Consider the following 20,615-nt stretch of genomic DNA (forward strand, 5'->3'; position numbering starts at 1 on the left):
GCCCTACTCAAAACCATTAAAAAAAGAAACTTAATTTAAACTAATTGAACATTTTAAATAGACTGCAACAATTATCATTTTGTCAAAACCTCTAGTAAATTACATGTTAGTTTGTTTAGTTGTCTCTTCAGAATCGTGATACATAAATGTATTATGATATAATATACATAAATATAAATATATATATACATTTAATTTATTATATTTTAATATGCAAAATGACAATACAAAATGTAAAATGGCAATACGTTTCTGTATTTAAATGTACATTTTCCATTACATTTGTGCAGCGTTTGGTGCAAAATGAAAATGAAAATTATATTATATTATTTGCATTTGCCATTTCATACATAAATTGAATGCATATTTTAACTCTTTATAAGTTGCAAAATGAAAATGAAATTTTCTTACAGAAATTATTAGATATGTTTAAGATATTCGAGCAAAAACTGTAGCAAAATGATCATTTAAATTAAATGTTATTTTTCCTAATTGCATTTACACTCACAGTAAAGACACTTGAGATTGCATGTAGCAAAATTCAATGTGCACATTAAAAATGCATTCCGAGCCGATGTAAATGTAGATTTAAATCCAGAAATGCATTGTCATTTTGCACATTGTATTTCAAATGTGATATTGCTACGCATATGTTTCCACAGTATCGTGCAGCTCTAACGTGTTATAAAAAACCCTATACAAAAACACACGGCTGGTTTTCATTCACTAGTTCCTGGTGTGACACACTGTAGTGAATGAGTTCCTGGTGTGACACACTGTAGTGAATGAGTTCCTGGTGTGACACACTGTGTTCCTGGTGTGACATACTGTAGTGAATGAGTTCCTGGTGTGACACACTGTAGTGAATGAGTTCCTGGTGTGACACACTGTAGTGAATGAGTTCCTGGTGTGACACACTGTGTTCCTGGTGTGACATACTGTAGTGAATGAGTTCCTGGTGTGACACACTGTAGTGAATGAGACAGTCCACTAGATGTCGCTAATGTGCTTCATTGTGTCGCACTGAGACAAACCTGTTAATGTGGGTCACTTTCACACGCTTCATCTACACACACACACGCACACACACACGTACGGAAACACAGGTCTGTTGTCCTGCATCCTCCTCGCCAGCTTTGAGTCTTTTAACCCCACAGTTATCATCTCAACATGCATTATCAGAGATTCATTATCAGAAACACTGTCAGAGATGAGATGAGTGTGCAGTTCTGGTGCGTTTAATCATCCTCTCAGTTTAGTGTAACACTCTGAACAAAAGAGGAATAGAGGAAATAAACGTGTTTAAGAGCCGTTTGAGTATAGGCCCGAGGAAAAACGTTTGTTCAGCTTCAAATTGGCTTCTTGTTTTCTAAAGAGAATTCAATATGTGCCATAGAGGAGAATTACACTCTCAGCATGACCCATAAATGAAAAGACCTTCATGACTGAATGTTTTGCTAACGTTCCCTTTAGGTTATGGAAATGTTATTTCTGAACGTTGAAGAATAATGTTTTAGTGCCAACGTTTGAGAGCATTATTAAAGAGCCTTTAAAGGAGCGTTCTGTTAGTCAGAGCGTTCTCTGCCGCCGAATCTCAGATCTGTGAGGCTGGAAACGAGCTTCGGCACAGATTATAATGACATAACTCCCTCAGAGCCGCCGGCGCACATGGCAGAAATTAATGAGAGGATTTCTCTATCGCCCCACTTTAATATCCAGTTAAAGCAGCGTGAGGCGAGTCTGCGCCGCTGGACAGTGTGTTCGAGAAGCGGACGTCCTCGTGATGAGAAGCCTACTGTTCAAATATCTTCACATTATGTGGGTACATCATTAATATAATTATTAGTGGTGTTAGTAGTTAAGTCAGTAGTGCTGATAGTGATGTGCTGAAACCTGTCAAAGTCACCATGAAATCAAAACGGGGCTATAACCTGTCACTCACATGAGATCCACCAATAGCAAACCAATTCCACACAGACACAATCAAGCCCCGCCCACATTTGTTCTTGTCCCAGAAGCGTCTCACTGAGATATACGGCACAATAGCAGAGAAAAGACTAAAAGAACTTTCAAGTTTCATGCAGACTTTAAAGATGAGTGTGTATTTGTGCTCCAGACATCACTGATTCCTCAGATCGTGTTAGGGATGCACTGATAGGAACATTCTGGCCGATACCGATAGCCCATAATTCTTTATATTTGAAAGCCAATAACCGATATATTGGCCGAATAAATCTAAATCCAAAGTTTTATATAATTTTTAAAAGCCTGATTACAAAAACAAAAGTCTCACCATTAAATTCATGTCCCAAACACATGATTATAGTGTTCACATTATAACTTTATGTGGCCTATGACAGAACATGAACTCAACCACCAGTATTTTAGATCCGGTTCCCTGCTCGGTTGTTATGGACTGCCTTGCATCAGTCTGCCCTCATATGACTTCAGTTGTGAATTAATCATTGAGTTCTGGAATTATTCCTCCAGAATTAAAAATAGCTGCCGTTACGCCAGTCCCTAAGAAAGCCTAGTTGTGATGTTTCTGATTTGTCCAATTACAGGCCTATTTCAAACCTTACATTCTTGGCTAAAGTTCTGGAGCGTGTTGTGGCTGTTCAGTTAAATCGCCACCTAGCACTGGACAGACTTTTTGAACCTGTTCGATCTGGGTTCAGAAACGGGCACAGCACTGAGACAGCTCTAGTGAGGCTCGTAAATGATCTTCTTATTGCAGCAGATTCTGGTGCATGCAGTATTTCGGTCTTATTAGACCTCAGTGCTGCTTTTGACACTCTATGTCTCTCTCTTCTGCTAGATCGGCTGGAACATTGGCTGGGTCTTTCTGGAGCAGTGTTCAGTTGGTTTCGGTCTTATTTAACGAATCGTGCCCAGTTTATAAGCTTGGGTAATTACAATTCTGATACCGTGCATGTTCGACTGGGAGTTCCTCAGGGTTCAGTGTTCGGTCCAATTTTATTTAACAATTACATGCTTCCACTTGGGCAGATCATCAGGAAATATGGTCTTGGGTATCACTGCTACACCACTATCACTAGTCCTGATGTCCATTGCTCATTAATAGCTTTGCGCAGTTCAGCAGAGATCAGTGTATGGATGCAGAAGAACTTCCTGAGGCTGAACGGCTCCAAAACTGAATTGCTGCAGATTGGTACAGTGGCGGCTACTCGTAAGGCTGAGCAGATTAGTGTTTTATTGTTGACTCCAGCATGGTAATTCTCACTCCACAGGTGAGGAATCTTGGTGTCATTCTTGATCCTCAGTGAACATTTGATGCACATATAAAACATATCTCTAAAACTCATTTTTACCATCTGAGAAACGTTGCTCGACCTTTTCTCTCTTTTGCAGACACAGAAAGGCTTACACATGCCTTCATTACAACTAGGTTAGATTATTGTAATGCCTTGTTCTCTGGCCTTCCAGCTAAATCTGTGAGCAGGCTACAGTATATTCACAATCCTGCCGCCCGTGTGCTCACTCGTACTTCTCCTCGTGAACACATTACACCGGTGCTTTCACACTTGCACTGGCTTCCCATAAATGCGAGAATTTATTTATTTATTTAATTCTACTCCATCACGTTCTCTCCGTTCAGCTAACTCTCTTTTACCACATCAGCCTTCATGTAAGCTCAAGACTACGGGGGAAAGAGCCTTTTCATACAAAGCCCCCAAGCTATGGACTGTGCTTACTCTTACCATCAGAAATGCACCAACGTTGGGACACTTTAAAAAAGTTGATTAAGACGCATTTATTTAAGGCTGTTTTTCTTTAATTTATTGTTGTATTGCCCTTGTTGTTTTTTGCTTATTTTACTGTAGCGCTTTGGGTTTAAGAAAAGTGCATTACAAATAAAATGTATTATTATTATTATTTGGTTGTGAGTGCAGTGTGTTTGCAGAGAGACTCCACCCACACGCTCTTCTGATTGGCTGGATTGATTTGGTTGTGAGTGCAGTGTGTTTGCAGAGAGACTCCACCCACATGCTCTTCTGATTGGCTGGATTGATTTGGTTGTGAGTGCAGTGTGTTTGCAGAGAGACTCCACCCACATGCTCTTCTGATTGGCTGTATTGATTTGGTTGTGAGTGCAGTGCGGTTGCAGAGAGACTCCGCCCACACGCTCTTCTGATTGGCTGTGATTTTGGATTGATTGGGTTGTGAGTGTAGTGTGTTTGCAGAGAGACTCCGCCCACACGCTCTTCTGATTGGCTGGATTGATTGGGTTGTGAGTGCAGTGTGTTTGCAGAGAGACTCCGCCCACACGCTCTTCTGATTGGCTGGATTGATTTGGTTGTGAGTGCAGTGTGTTTGCAGAAAGACCCCGCCCACATGCTCTTCTGATTGGCTGGATTGATTTGGTTGTGAGTGCAGTGTGTTTGCAGAAAGACCCCGCCCACATGCTCTTCTGATTGGCTGGATTGATTTGGTTGTGAGTGCAGTGTGTTTGCAGAGAGACTCCGCCCACATGCTCTTCTGATTGATTTTGGATTAATTTTGACGTTTCTGCTGTGGACAGACAAACTGAATGTCGCTAGAATCTTATCGCATCGTGCTTGGTTAGGACCTGGTGATGTCATGCTGGATCTCTTACATCACTGGTCACGGCCACACGTCATGATCGCTGTCTCTCATGTTTCCTTCATCGTCAGTGAAAACAAATGACTTCTGGTAGCTTTGTTCCTGGAACAGGACTGAACACCCTGAAGAGAAAAGACATCAGCCTCATGCCTCACTCTCTTCCCAAGGTCATGTACTGCATCTCACTAATTCATCCATTACATCTAAAGGCCCACGTAATCATCTGTGCTGCTCGGGGCGAGACTCTTCTTCCTGAATGAGTCTGTGTTGACGGAGAGTGAAGGTGGCGTTACGCAAGCATGACATCACACTGGAGTTCAGCTGAAGTGCTCAGAGCCGCATGATGATCTCTGGTAATGTGACGGACCGCAGTGGGGGAAAACACAGATCGTAAAGGGATTGTTCACCCAAAAATGACAATTCTGGCATCATATGCCCTCACATCGTTACAAACCCATAAGACTTGTGTTATTCTTTGAAACATAATATTAAGATAGTTTTGAATAGGCCATATTATGCTCTTTTACAAAGTCTTGTTGTGTTCAGGCTCTACTAGAACAGGTTTTCCTGCTTGAATGTTGATTATTCTCCTCATATTCTCCATTGTTGCGGCTCCTCTCTTCCCAGTCTGTCAGTAACGCTCTGTTTACTTCCTGTCTCTATGAAGCCCCTCCTTCTGAAAAGCACACTGTGCTCTGATTGGTCGGCTGGAGCAGTGTGTTGTGATTGGTCGAGTGTGTTTGGGAAATGTCCCGCCCCTTACCATAACCGGCAGTTTAACACACTACTAACTAACCCAACCAGGCCCCGCCCCTTTATTCTGCGTATGAATTATTATAATGAGGAATATTGTGACGTGTTCGTTCCCGGAAGAAACTCAAGACTACAATGGAGGCGTTTCAGGAGTTCAGGAACACTGACACTGATATAGAGAGCAGTTTGTGAGTGAGAACGGTTTGTTGAAGTAAATCCTACAGTTTTCCGTCTGTTTGATGCCGGAGAGGCTGGACTCATGAATGTCCTGATTCACTGATCACTCTTCCTCAGGCCTCCTTCATATCTCAGCTGCACTCACTCACTCCGAGTGCCTGATTCAGCTCCAGCGTTACGCAATCCGGTGGTTATCATCCAGAACACAGGGCCTGAGATTAAGACCGAGCGGATGTGTTTCAGCAGCCTACGGTTAGTTAATGCATTCATTATTCATGGTCTGCTGCACGTGTCTGCTGATGTAACGTGCACTGATGTGTGTGTGTGTGTGTGTGTGTGTGTGTGTGTCTACTACTAGTGTTTGGACAACTGATTCCAGGACAAACTCACAACACACAGATGTAGATTTACAGGTGTGATGATCCAGTGTTTTCAGAGTCTCTGAGCAGCTCTGCAGGTCTAACACGCATTTATCTTCACATTCACTTAATCTCAATACTTCTGTGGATGCAAGATTATAGCATTTCACACGTTGTTGTTGTTGTTGTTGTTGTTGTTATCCCCACTCTAAGCTATTGAGCCTGAGGAGTCTCAGACGGCAGAGGCTCAGTTGATGAGAAAATACTGTGATTATGGTCAGAAGCAAATTAACTTGGATATTGTTTAAATTTCATTCCCTTAATGTGACTACATTGCACTCATAATGAGATTTAGGCAATATTGCGATTAAACCTCATGTAAACACAACTTACAATCGTAGCAATCATAATCGAGTAAAATATGTGGCATTTGATTTTAATCGCAACAAACACTGTAATCGCATGTGTTCCACCGAATGCACATGTGCCTGTGAAGGACACGGAGGACGGTATCTTGCACAGGTTCATAAACTGAACATTTTGGCCGATACCGATAACCGATAATTCTTTATATTTGAAAGCCGATAACCGATATATTGGCTGATTAATCTAAATCTGATTTTTATATCATTTTTGAGAGCCTGATTAAAAAATAAAAAATTCTCCCCATTAAAAGCCATGACCCAAACACACAATTATGGTGATGTTCTCATAACTTTATGTAGCCGATATGACAGACATGACTGTATTTTCCTTTTTGAAGTGATTCCTGTCATATTTCAAGCAATTCAAAGCCATCATGTTGAACAGTGTCTCATCTGAAGTGTCTCAGCTGGAGGAAATAATACATTATTTATCGGCTTTAATATATCGGCCAATTTTTTTTCTATTGGGCTGATAACGCTAACATTACAAATGAACATTTTGGCCGATAACCGATAATTCGTTATATTTGAAAGCCGATAACCGATATATTTGCAGATAAATCTAAATCCAAATTTTTATATGATTTTTGATAGTCTGATTACAAAACAAAAGTCTCACTATTAAAATCCATGTCCCAAACACACAATTATAATGATGTTCTCATTATAACTTTATGTTGCCAATATGACTGTATTTTCCTTTTTTTAAGTGATTCCTGTCATATTTCAAGCAATTCAAAAACATAATGATGAACAGTGTCTCATCTGAAGTGTCTCAGCTTTAATATATCGGCCAAATGTTCTAATGACCATATATGGGCCGATACCGATATGGTGGCAGATATATAGTGCATCACTACTCACTAGTGCAGCCGAGTCTGAGATGTGAACCACAGCGATCTCTGGTCTGGTGTGTGTGTGTGTGTGGGCAGTGACGTCCTGAAGAGCGGGTGTAGACTGAGACCGTGACTCAGCGCTGAATCATGTCTTCGCTGCTCTGCAGGATCTGTTGAGTCACGGATGGGATGGTGTTATTGGGTGAGGATGTGCTTATGTGGCGTTTAGCAGCTCTTCAGTGCTGGTGCGTCTCTGAACACGCCTGGAGATCCACAGTCAAACACTCATTTGTGACACATTCAGAGCGGTGGAGAATCAAATCATGAAACAATACTGCAGAAAGTCATTTTCAGTGTAATTCAATAACAAATTGTGTCTGTTCCTCACTTAAACGATATGCGATGACCTGAATGTGTCATCCCGGTCAAACTATAGCATGGTTTAAGCCCAGGGTTTGACGTATGTTTGGCTTGTGTGGTTTTTTGACCTGTTAATGTTCAGACATTACTGGAAAAGCATCAGTGACGTATGCAGGATCGTCCTATCATTAGTGTGCTTAAGCCCCGCCCCCTCAAGCTGACGCTCATCTGCATAAACTCCTCAGAGCCACGCCCACATCTCAACATCCAATCAGAAAGAACCATTCCAGCTCTAAACTGCCAGTTTAACATTCAAATGAATGTTTCACATCTAATAATGATTCAGTGGAGGTTTGACAAGGACAACAGAATTATTATAAAATATTAATATTAATTATTAAATAAAACAATGTGTAGTTTGCATCAATAAATGTCTCAAACACAACAGTATGCAACATTGATGCCACATGAGCTCATTAAATAAGTTTAATTCAAAAATAGATAGACAGACAGACACATGAAGGGTCAATACAAATAGATCAGATTATTAAGCAGTTTTATTCAGTTTTGTGTAACTGTCTTATGGTGGTAATGATAAAATATTCCTTCCAGTTAATTCGTCACACTGGGAAGGGAAGGTCAGGTCAAGTACATTGTGTACTGTGGGATACAGCACAGCACATCATACACACTGAACTACACTACACACAGTGCAGAAACAGTGGGACAGTGTGTTAGTGTGCTGCTGAACATGTGTGTGTGTGTGTGTGTGTGTGTGTGACACTCCTGCTGTCAGTGTGTGTGTGTGTGTGTGACACTCATCACCACTGCAGTGTTTGTGATTTGAGACACACTCCTGCACTGCACAGTTCCACTGAGTGTCTATAGGGGGCGCGCAGTGCGCGAGCGCGAGCGCGTGCCCTGTCCTGCTCAGATGCGCGCTCATCTCCACCACCACCATCATCATCTCCTCCATCATCCTCATCATGTCTGTGGTGGATCCTACAGTCCTGCACGGCGTCTGGGGCAGCAGCGCGCCCGCGGGGATGGAGAAGCCGAAGAACAAGGGCTTCAGCCTGGCCAGGATGATGACTCTGAACTGCAGGAAGGAGAAGGAGAACCAGAACCAGAACCAGCATCACAACAACAACATGCCCTTCATGATCCACTGCCACATCGGCAAAGAGATCAAGCACATATGCAGCAACTGCAGCCGCGGCAGCCACGCGCGTCAGGACGGTGAGCAACGCGTGCGTTCATCCAGCGCTGGCGGTCTCATTACATGTCTACAGCCATGTGTGTGCGTTAGATGATGATGGGCGTCGCGTCGCGTTCACCTGCTTTTGTTGTATGTTAATTATTATTACCATGTACACATGCGACAGACGCGCGTGCGTCGCGTATAGCGCCGCGTTTTTAATGGCAACGCGCTGAAAGTGGAGACGGTTTGGCTGTGTTTCAGTTGTTGGTGTGTGTGTATGCAGACATGCGTTACATGGGCGTCTCTACTGGGGGTTTCAGTGTGATTTCTCTCTTTTCAGTGTGTTTTTCAAAAACACAGATATCAGCTGATTTCATTGGTTAACACAATCACTCTGTCACCTGTTAAAAAAAAGTACAGACTAAAGAAATATTACAGGAGGATCCGATTGCGACAAACAGTTAATGCTGGCTATCAGGATGTAATACTATACTTAGTTTAAAGTCAGCATGAATTAAAACAGAAGTTGTTTTAGTCTTTTCTTCAATATTGAGCCATATAACTTATATCTCAGTGAAAAGATTAAATGTGGGCGGTGCTTGTTTTTATCAGTTAGGAATTGATTGGATGGTTGTGGTTTGCTATTGGCTGATCTCATGTGAGTGACAGGTTATAACCCCGCCCTCATCATCGGGTTATTCTGATTCAAGATGACCAGGAACAGGAATTTAACACAATAATGATTATGGATATTTTTTTCTTCTTACAAGAACGCATGGCTTGGCTTCAGAAGGCCTTGGTTAACCCCTGGAGTGGTATGGATTACTGTAATGATGGAGGGATGTGCTTTTTAGGGCTTCACAATCTCATCCCCCACTCACTGCCACTGTGAAGCTGGAAGAGCCAGGATATGTTTTAATATGACCAGTGATGGGAATAACGGCGTTATAAATAAACGGCGTTACTAACGGCGTTATTTTTTTCAGTAACGAGTAATCTAACTAATTACTGCTTCCTCCATTACAACGCCGTTACCGTTACTGTCAATAAAAATGCGGCGTTACTATAATTGAGCTCACTGAAGCGGTTTTCATCCGAGTAGGCTCTCTCTCAGCCATAGGAGCTGCAAAGTTTTTTCTCTGGTGTGTGAGAGTGTTTATGAGGCGCGGGACTCGACAAAAGCGAGGCGAATGCCGCGAGCGTGCTCGACAGTGCGCGAGAGAGACCGAGTGTGTCCGAGAACGCGCTCGACACTGCGCGAGAGAGACCGAGTGTGTCCGAGAACGCGCTCGACAGTGCGCGAGAGAGACCGAGTGTGTCCGAGAACGCGCTCGACAGTGCGCGAGAGAGACCGAGTGTGTCCGAGAACGCGCTCGACAGTGCGCGAGAGAGACCGAGTGTGTCCGAGAACGCGCTCGACAGTGCGCGAGAGAGACCGAATGTGTCCGAGCATAAATACTTTATTTATAAATAAATTACACATATCAGCATTTGAATAATCTCTGTAGCATATTGGTATCATATGCAATGTTTTAATTAGTTTATATAACATAAACTCCAAAATAACCTGTAGGGAACGTTCAAACATATTTGTTTGACGGTTGTGAGCACGTGCGGCAAACACGACTAGAATTTGGCTAAAATAACCTCTGATGATGACGTTCTCTGTAGATTAGGAAAATAAACCCCCAAAAGATTATATTGTATTATTATTATTTATGTTGATACATTTTTCAGTATTATATTGAAAACACTTTTTGTTAAACTTACTATTGTGAGGAAGAAAATACTTCAAGTAGGCTATACAGAATGTCTACCAGTTGTTAAGGTGTGTGAGTTTTATCATTTTAATTATATGCACTAGTGTATGTGTATGTATATTTTTATTAGGCTACTATTTATTTATTTTTGGTACATTTCTTAAGAAGCATAATTTATTTTTAGACTTAATTGTTGGCCAGTTGTGGTCTGTGCAATAAATATTAAAAGTTCTAAACCATCTATTGTTTTATTGTTGCACTATAGTAATGATAATATTTTAATATTTAAGTTAATAGGTGTCTCTCACATTGTCCCACAGCAACATTAAAATAGTGTAGATTAGTGTACAATGTTTTATAATAATAAGATGTTCTATTTAGTGTCAATTTCATTCATTTAACATTTCATATTGGGGGTATCCAAGAAATTTCTTATATTTAAACTTTTTTTTTTTTTTTTTAAGTAACGCAATAGTTACTTTCCCTGGTAATTAGTTACTTTTGTAATGATGTAATTCAGTTACTAACGCAGTTACTTTTTGTAAGAAGTAACTAGTAACTATAACTAATTACTTTTTTTAAGTAACTTGCCCAACACTGAATATGACTCTGACTGTGTTCGTCTGAGGGAAGATTGTCATATACACCTGGGATGACTTGAGGGAGAGTAAATCAAGCGGTGATGTCCAGCTTTGTGTGATTAACCCTTACAGTGAAAGGCTTTAACCTGCTGTTGTCCACTGGATGACCAGCGATTGACACACATGTGGTGTTGTGGTTTGGGGCAGTTGACACACACACACATGTGGTGTTGTGGTTTGGGGCAGTTGACACACACACATGTGGTGTTGTGGTTTGGTCTCGTTGACACACACACACACACACACACACACACACACACACACACACACACACACACACACACACACACACACACACACACACACACACACACACGTGGTGTTGTGGTTTGGTCTCGTTGACACACACACATGTGGTGCTGTGGTTTGGTCTCGTTGACACACACACACACGTGTGGTGTTGTGGTTTGGTCTCGTTGACATACACACACACACACACACACACACACACACACACACACACACACACACACACACACACACACACACACACACGTGGTGTTGTGGTTTGGTCTCGTTGACACACACACACACACACACACGTGGTGTTGTGGTTTGGTCTCGTTGACACACACACATGTGGTGCTGTGGTTTGGTCTCGTTGACACACACACACACGCGTGGTGTTGTGGTTTGATCTCGTTGACACACACACACACACACACACACACACACACACACACACACACACACACACACACACACACACACACGTGGTGCTGTGGTTTGGTCTCATTGACACACACACACACACACACACACACACACACACACACACACACACACACACGTGGTGCTGTGGTTTGGTCTCGTTGACACACACACACACACACACACACACACACACACACACACACGTGGTGCTGTGGATTGGTCTCGTTGACACACACACACACACACACACACACACACACACACACACACACACACGTGGTGCTGTGGTTTGGTCTCGTTGACACACACACACACACACACACACACACACACACACACACACGTGGTGCTGTGGTTTGGTCTCGTTGACACACACACACACACACACACACACACACACACACACACACACACACACACACACACACGTGGTGCTGTGGTTTGGTCTCGTTGACACACACACACACACACACACACACACACACACACACACACACACACACACGTGGTGCTGTGGTTTGGTCTTGTTGACACACACACACACACACACACACACACACACACACACACACACACACACACACACACACACACACACACACACACGTGGTGCTGTGGTTTGGTCTCGTTGACACACACACACACACACACACACACACACACACGTGGTGTTGTGGTTTGGTCTCGTGGAGCTGGTTCAGTGCAGATCACACCGTGAGCAAACGTGCCGTCATGTTAAAGCCCATGCTCTAATCCTCTTCATTAAGTCCTCTCTGATTAATGTACGTCACACGTGTGTTAATGTGATTAGGCTGTAAGTATAAATACTCCAACATGTGCTCCAAACATGCCCTTCATCATCACAGCTCGTCCTCGATCACATGACCCCGCTCTCGGCACACACTGATGCTGTCTGCTCTTCTAGAAGTGTGTGTGTGTGTGTCAGTGGGGACTGTGTTTGACCTACTTCTGCAGTTTAAGCACTTCCAGTGAATGCTCCAGTTTGTGTGTGTGTGTTCCTCCAGTTGAGTGTGTGTATGTGTTCCTCCAGTTGAGTGTGTGTGTGAGTGTGTGTGTGTGTGTGTGTGTGTGTTCCTCCAGTTGAGTATGTGTGTGTGTGTGTTCCTCCAGTTGAGTGTGTGTGTGTGTGTGTGTGTTCCCCCACAGCAGAAGAGGTGGAGAAGCTGTCCTCCACACGCTCCGAGTCGATGGTGCCGCCCGGCCACTGCCGGAGCAAGTTCTCCACACTGGGACGCCTCTTCAAGCCCTGGAAGTGGAGGAAGAACAAGAGCGAGAGCTTCAAGCAGAGGTCCACAGGTAAACACGTCTGTCTCTTCTGTACCACAGCAACACAACACTTGAGAATGATCACGGCACCGGTCATCATCCAATCACAGCACTCCCTCACGCGCATCAAACAATCACAAACTCTAAATTGAGAATTAATCATTCTTTTGGGAGAAATCATTGTTTGATTTGCGAACAGAATCCTCTGCCGTCTGGTCGCTCCCGGTTCGATCCGGACTCGCGTTTTTGATCTTGGAAAACTAGTTTTGTCGAATTAAACAACGTGATTATTGTTCATGAGTCCGATATGGAGCCAAACATGCAGTCTACCTGAGGGAATAATGCGCTGATGTGATCTGCTGCTCAAGACACATGTCTGATCAGTGTTTATAATGCCCTTTACACAAGATGTACAATAAGTCTGTGATGTCCCCAGAGTGTGTGTGTGAAGCTTCAGCTCAAAATACCCAGATCATTTTTACAGCATGTTAAAATTGTCCCTTTTTGCGGGTCAATACAAGCGCGTCGTTTTTGTGTGTGTCCCTTTAAATGCAAATGAGCTGCTGCTCCTGGCACAGAGGGCGGAGCTTCAAGAGTGTGTGTGTGTGTGTGTGTGTTAGCAGCTTCGATTACCTCAGTTTGTGAGATTGGCGAAATTTAGTGACTATCGATGAAAGAATGTGATTGGCCGATACTGATCGGAGCATCCCTAAAAACTGAGACGCTTCTGGAGGGAATCAGACGAAACCGTGCCGTCCTCCATCGAGACCTGAAGTCACGTGTTTCTCAGAGACCATGTTTAAGGCGAGACACTACAGGGTCAAATTTAAAAATAATAGATATCACCATGAAACTTCCTCAGTTGATTACTTACACAAGTATATAAACAAATGTATTACAAGTTTTTGAAATTTGTATGTTTAATTATGCAAATTAGGCCTTATCTCATTAAATATGCATGATTTTGCATATATTTTCGGTAGATAGATCTGAACATATGATAAAGGCAGGTGCAAAATTATGTTTACACACAATATGAAAATAAAACATCAGAGGGATTTCAGGATATATGCTTTCATCACTTAGGAAATCAAAATATACTGTCCATAGCCTTAAAGGAGCCGTATGTAAGATTGTGGCCAAAACTGGTACTGCAATTACTTTCAAATTACTGTATAGCGGTGTATCCCCTCCCCCTCCCCCCTGACTCGAGGTTGCCAGATAGGCTGTAGGATCCAGCAGGAGCGTAGGCTGCTACGTAGCTGTGGTAACTAGAGCAGAGCTGGCAACCCCGATGCCGAAACACTACTGACTTCGTGATTGGTAGATAGGTGGAGGGTGGAGCTTCAGGCCAAAACACAAGATGACAACATCAACATCAGTTGAGGGCTGCAACTTCACTTTTAAAATGACAATATCCTGGCCGGACTACTGTTGTCAGTGATATAAGTATTTGAAATGAACATGATTTCTTAATGTCTAGTGACATATCAGGGCCATTTTATGATTAATTGAAATACATTTCTTACATACAGCTCCTTTAAAAAATCGATTTTCGAAAAAATGTAAAATGTCACATAAATCAGGCCAGGAATGATTTTATGAACAAATCCCTCTGAAAATATCTTCAGAATACTGCTAAGTGTATAACTGGAGAGTGTGGTGTACACAGGTGCTGCACAGGCTGAGATGTGTGTTCTGGAGAATGACAAAAAACGAATTTTGAGAAAACGGCATTTAAAGAGTTAAATAGCTCTAAATGAGATTTCGTCATTAGCTTTAAATCTCCCTTTGGACATTCACGATTGGTTACTGATAGAAAGGAAATGCCCATATTTGGGATAGCGTTGTACAGCAGACTCAGAGCTTTACAGCGATACCGGTCATGACAGACTTCAGTGAACAGACGGAGCTCGGCGTGTCGCGCTGGAACGCTCACTTCCTGGTAAATTCGGGAGAAACTTACTGCCAGAAGTAAACAAAATGTAATAAAATAAACATCTAATGTATATTTTCAATGTTTTCTTTATAGCAGCTTGAAAGTGAAGCTGTAAGTGAAGGAGTAAACTAACACAACACAACACAAATGAAGATATTTCTGATGAAATCTGAGAGCTGTCTCACTCCCCCATAGGCTTAAAGGGATACTTTACCGTTTTTTCATATTAAACTATGTTATTCCCTTAACTAAGACGAGTTGATACATACCTCTCTCGTCTCAGTGCGTGCACTAAATCCCTCTGTCTTGCTGCGAAACTTTGTTAGTCCAGTTCATTTAATATGGGCCAAGCAGAGAAGCTACCAAACACCTCCACGTTTTCCCTATTTAAATACAGTTACTCGCGAAGTGTAACTCGACCTAGGACGGTGACACAAAACAAAACGTTGCGCTTTTCTAAGCGTGTAAAATGGATAACTATATTGTATGGCGGAATACCATAGCAAGTGCTTGTAAGCACTTCGACTTGGCGCAGTAATATCTTCACTCGTGAAAAATCCTCTCACCGGCCCCCGCTCCCTCTAGTGAAGATATTACTGCGCCAAGTCGAAGTGCTTACAAGCACTTGCTATGGTATTCCGCCATACAAAATAGTTATCCATTTTACACGCTTAGAAAAGCGCAACGTTTTGTTTTGTGTCACCGTTCTAGGTCGAGTTACACTTCGCGAGTAACTGTATTTAAATAGGGAAAACGTGGAGGTGTTTGGTAGCTTCTCTGCTTGGCCCATATTAAATGAACTGGACTAACAAAGTTTCGCAGCAAGACAGAGGGATTTAGTGCACGCACTGAGACGAGAGAGGTATGTATCAACTCGTCTTAGTTAAGGGAATAACATAGTTTAATATGAAAAAACGGTAAAGTATCCCTTTAAGGGATCGAAACTTGCCGGCCCAGAAAGTTATTAAAGACATTGTTGAAATAGCCCGAGTGTCTACAGTGGCTCAACCTTACGTTCATCAAGCGACGAGAATACTTCCTGTGCGCAAAAACAAAACAAAAACTACGACTTTATTCAACTCTTCATGTTCTTCTGTGTGGGTCTGAGTGAGTTCACGTAGTGTAACAGTGGGTTGACGTGGGTTGTACGTCAGAACGCAGGCTCACTATTGGCCGACGCTGGTCATGTGTGTGTGATGCTGGCCAATAGTGAGCCTCTTTTCTTTTATGCAATATCCCAAAACGAGCAGAAAAGCAGTCGGACGGAGGCGTAGCTGATGAAGAATCACGAGAGAGCAGAGGAGAAGCCCCTCTCGTTTCTGAACACTTACCCCTGTAGAGGACCTCAGTGAGACCGCTTGCTCCCGCTGGTGTCAGTGCTGATGGTGTTTGTGTGGATCTGGGGGTTTGTAGGGACAGGGGAAGTATGTAGATTCTATGCAAATGTTTGCATTGTTACAATTTATTAGGATATCTGAGTAATGATAGATGAGTAAGCGAGTCCCAGTGAGAGTCTGAGCGCTGTCATTCCCCAGAACATCTGCTTATTAATCCCTCAAACTGTCTATCCTTCACACAAAATATTCAGATGTTTGCATATGTGTTTTATTGATTAGTGTAGATTAAAGCATATGACCTCGCACGTCCCATACTGACTCTGAACAGCCATCAGCCATACAGTCAACACTTTGACCTGATCATGTTTTGCTGAAGTGTTTTATCTTTAATTGCTAATACTCTTTTTACACACAGACTGAACACAATGAAGCATTGCTTGGTGATTGGTTGAGCTAAACTGGTATTATCTAATTGTGTAGTTAAATTTAACAGCTGACAGATATTCAACATAATTCATGTGTGAGACAGTCTAACAGAAGATGGACAAAACCAGTCATATATCAACTGAGTTCTGCTCATATTTCATTACCATTGTCTAAACTATAGCGAATAAACTGAGATAATGTGAGAAATGCTGAAGGTGTCTGAATAAACTTTGGTTTGACACTGAATGTTTGCACTGTGACACTTTATTATGATATCTGAATAATGCCAGATGAATAAGCGAGTCCCAGTCAGTGTTCAGGAGCTGCAGAACATCTGCTTATTAAACCCTCGAACAGCTTATCCTTTAGATGAAAGGTGTACATCGTTTGCATATGTGTTTTTTGATGGCGCCATTGACCAGTGCAGTCTAGATTAAATCATGTGACCTCGCACGACCCACACTGACTCCAGATCAGCCGTCATCATATCACACACTGTGGTTTCCAGTGTTCCTGAGCTCTTGAGTGTTTGTGGTCCCGCAGAGGAGAACGATCTGAGTGTGCCGAGGACTCTGGGTAACCCCAGCTCTCTCACCTCTCGCTCTTCATCTGTGTTCCCAGCGCTGGAGAGGAAGATGTGTGCGCGCCAGAGCCGGGACGAGCTGATCCAGAGAGGCGTGCTGAAGGAGATCTTCCAGAAAGGTCAGTCACTAGACAGAAATATAGAAAACTTGATATGTGGATATTTGACCTGCAGTGACGACATGTTTACTGCGTGTGTAGTGTGTTTTAGTGCACACTGAGTGTCAGGATCCCACAATTAACCCGTTCTTCCAGCTGATGCTTCCCGTCTTATTGCCTGTCTCCACTTTTGTGTCCTTAAACGCTCGTTTTTTTGGGGTCGACAACTTATAAACACTTATTTCTGGGTTTCTTAGCTTGTTTGCTGTACACCCTGTCACACAGCAGCTTTTACACATTTTGTTTTTTGTTATAAGTCAGAAATGGCAAGGAGGCAGCTTCACACAACACACAGTCAGTGGAGACGGTTGGATAGCCAATCACAGCAGAGGGCGTTTACATTGAGCTCTTAAAGGAGACACGCCCCTTTAAATCTTGTAGCCAATATCAGGGTAGAAATGGACATTTATTTCTAAATGATGAGTTTTTAATGTAAAAATCCTACTAACATTATCCCCAGGTTCCACAGACGAGGCTTAAGATGGTTCCGGACTAAAATGCTTGTTTGAGCCGTTTTAGCTAAAAGCAAATCTTACAATATGTCACTGCCATTGTTCTGTCTCCAGATGCACACCAGTGCTGTTTTCCCTAAGGCACGTTTATAAAAGCTTAAAGGGATAGTTCACTTTGAAATTAATTTTTGGTATGTTTTAGCTTACCTCAAGGGCATCCAAGATGTAGGTGTCTTTTTTTCCGCAGTAGTTTCAATTTTGATATTTTTAGCTCAAACCGTTCTTGTCTGTCAGTCATATAATGCAGGTCTATGGTCACTGTCTCAAAGAGCATGCACAGAGTCCAAATTAAAACAATTCCCCATCGTCCAAATTAAACAATTCCCCATCGTAAGTACACATTGATGGCCTAAGACATGAAACGAGCGGTTTCGTTCCAATGAACTGCAGTAGCCAAGGCGACATCTAGTGTATATATCTATACCCGCCCGCGCCCTCAGATCATTTGGACATGGCTGTGTATAAGAGGTAACAACGATATAAATACTGTTCGTTTTCTCACACAAACCGCTCGTTTCGTGTCTTAGGCCATCAATGTGTACTTACGATGGGGAATTGTTTAATTTGGACTCTGTGCTTGTGTTTGAGACAGTGACCATAGACCTGCATTATATGACTGACAGACAAGAACGGATGGACCTAAAAATATCAAAATTGAAACTACTGCGGAAAAAAAGACACCTACATCTTGGATGCCCTTGAGGTAAGCTAAAACATACCAAAATTTAATTTCAAAGTGAACTATCCCTTTAAGTGTCTTTATTAATCTAAGAAGGCCTAATCCTGGTTTAATCTAAGCCCTGTGTGTGGAACCGGCCTAAAGTTGAGCTCAGGAACGTGTTTGTGCTCGCCAGACTCCAGGGTCCCGGGAATGATGCAGAACAATCCCTCGGGATCAGACTGTGAGCGGACATCAGACATCCCAGACCGACAGAGGACCGGTGAGTGTGTGTGTGTGTGTGTGTGTGTGTGTGTGAGAGCGGACATCAGACATCCCAGACCGACAGAGGACCGGTGAGTGTGTGTGTGTGTGAGCGGACATCAGACATCCCAGACCGACAGAGGACCGGTGAGTGTGTGTGTGTGTGTGTGTGTGTGTGTTTGTTAGGGCTGTCACGATTCCTCGATTAATGTATAGAATTTGATTTAAAAAAAATCTCGATTGCAATTTACCCGTGTTGAGTTACCAGCTAAATACCGGAAGTGGGGCGTTCCACAGACGAGAATCCACGAGCCGCATTATTACACCGCTTTCTAAGGCTATGCGATATATTAAAACCATTTACAATCATAATATAGTATAGTGCTCTTGTGAAATCATAAAGGCTGTGATCCAGTTAAATAAGAAGCACGCCGCTTTAATCGTTTGCATGTGTGCAGATCACATGTTAAAATCACCTCGGCTCCTCACAGTAACGCTGCTCACACACACACTCACCTCGGCTCCTCACAGTAACGCTGCTCACACACACTCACCTCGGCTCCTCACAGTAACGCTGCTCACACACACTCACCTCAGCTCCTCACAGTAACGCTGCTCACACACACTCACCTCGGCTCCTCACAGTAACGCTGCTCACACACACACTCACCTCGGCTCCTCACAGTAACGCTGCTCACACACACACCTCAGCTCCTCGCAGTAACGCTGCTCACACACACACTCACCTCGGCTCCTCACAGTAACACTGCTCACACACACTCACCTCGGCTCCTCACAGTAACGCTGCTCACACACACACACCTCAGCTCCTCGCAGTAACGCTGCTCACACACACACTCACCTCGGCTCCTCACAGTAACGCTGCTCACACACACTCACCTCGGCTCCTCACAGTAACGCTGCTCACACACACACTCACCTCGGCTCCTCACAGTAACGCTGCTCACACACACTCACCTCGGCTCCTCACAGTAACGCTGCTCACACACACTCACCTCGGCTCCTCACAGTAACGCTGCTCACACACACACTCACCTCGGCTCCTCACAGTAACGCCGCTCACACACACTCACCTCGGCTCCTCACAGTAACGCTGCTCACACACACTCACCTCGGCTCCTCACAGTAACGCTGCTCACACACACTCACCTCAGCTCCTCACAGTAACGCTGCTCACACACACTCACCTCGGCTCCTCACAGTAACGCTGCTCACACACACTCACCTCGGCTCCTCACAGTAACGCTGCTCACACACACACACCTCAGCTCCTCGCAGTAACGCTGCTCACACACACACTCACCTCGGCTCCTCACAGTAACGCTGCTCACACACACTCACCTCGGCTCCTCACAGTAACGCTGCTCACACACACTCACCTCGGCTCCTCACAGTAACGCTGCTCACACACACTCACCTCGGCTCCTCACAGTAACGCTGCTCACACACACTCACCTCGGCTCCTCACAGTAACGCCGCTCACACACACTCACCTCGGCTCCTCACAGTAACGCCGCTCACACACACTCACCTCGGCTCCTCACAGTAACGCCGCTCACACACACTCACCTCGGCTCCTCACAGTAACGCCGCTCACACACACTCACCTCGGCTCCTCACAGTAACGCCGCTCACACACACTCACCTCGGCTCCTCACA

At 43.4% G+C, this 20,615-nt stretch overlaps 1 protein-coding gene across 5 annotated transcripts in view; it reads left to right on the plus strand.

Annotated features, from left to right (window-relative positions):
- The window catches only part of LOC309501950 (phosphatase and actin regulator 1), a 57,916-nt gene that overhangs the window by 14,275 nt on the left and 23,026 nt on the right, over positions 1-20,615 (plus strand). The window contains exons 2-5 of one of the 5 annotated variants that reach the window (XM_082174245.1): positions 8,524-8,754; positions 12,942-13,088; positions 17,304-17,462; positions 18,868-18,954. In XM_082174245.1, coding sequence (XP_082030371.1) covers positions 8,524-8,754; positions 12,942-13,088; positions 17,304-17,462; positions 18,868-18,954 — 624 coding nt within the window. Of the gene's footprint in view, positions 1-8,523; positions 8,755-12,938; positions 13,089-17,303; positions 17,463-18,867; positions 18,955-20,615 lie in introns of all 5 variants that reach the window. The other 4 variants (XM_082174244.1, XM_082174246.1, XM_082174248.1 and 1 more) reach the window with 4 other exon arrangements.

The sequence above is a fragment of the Leuciscus leuciscus genome (genome assembly GCF_965113295.1).
Source record: "Leuciscus leuciscus genome assembly, chromosome: 6".
NCBI lineage: Eukaryota > Metazoa > Chordata > Actinopteri > Cypriniformes > Leuciscidae > Leuciscus > Leuciscus leuciscus.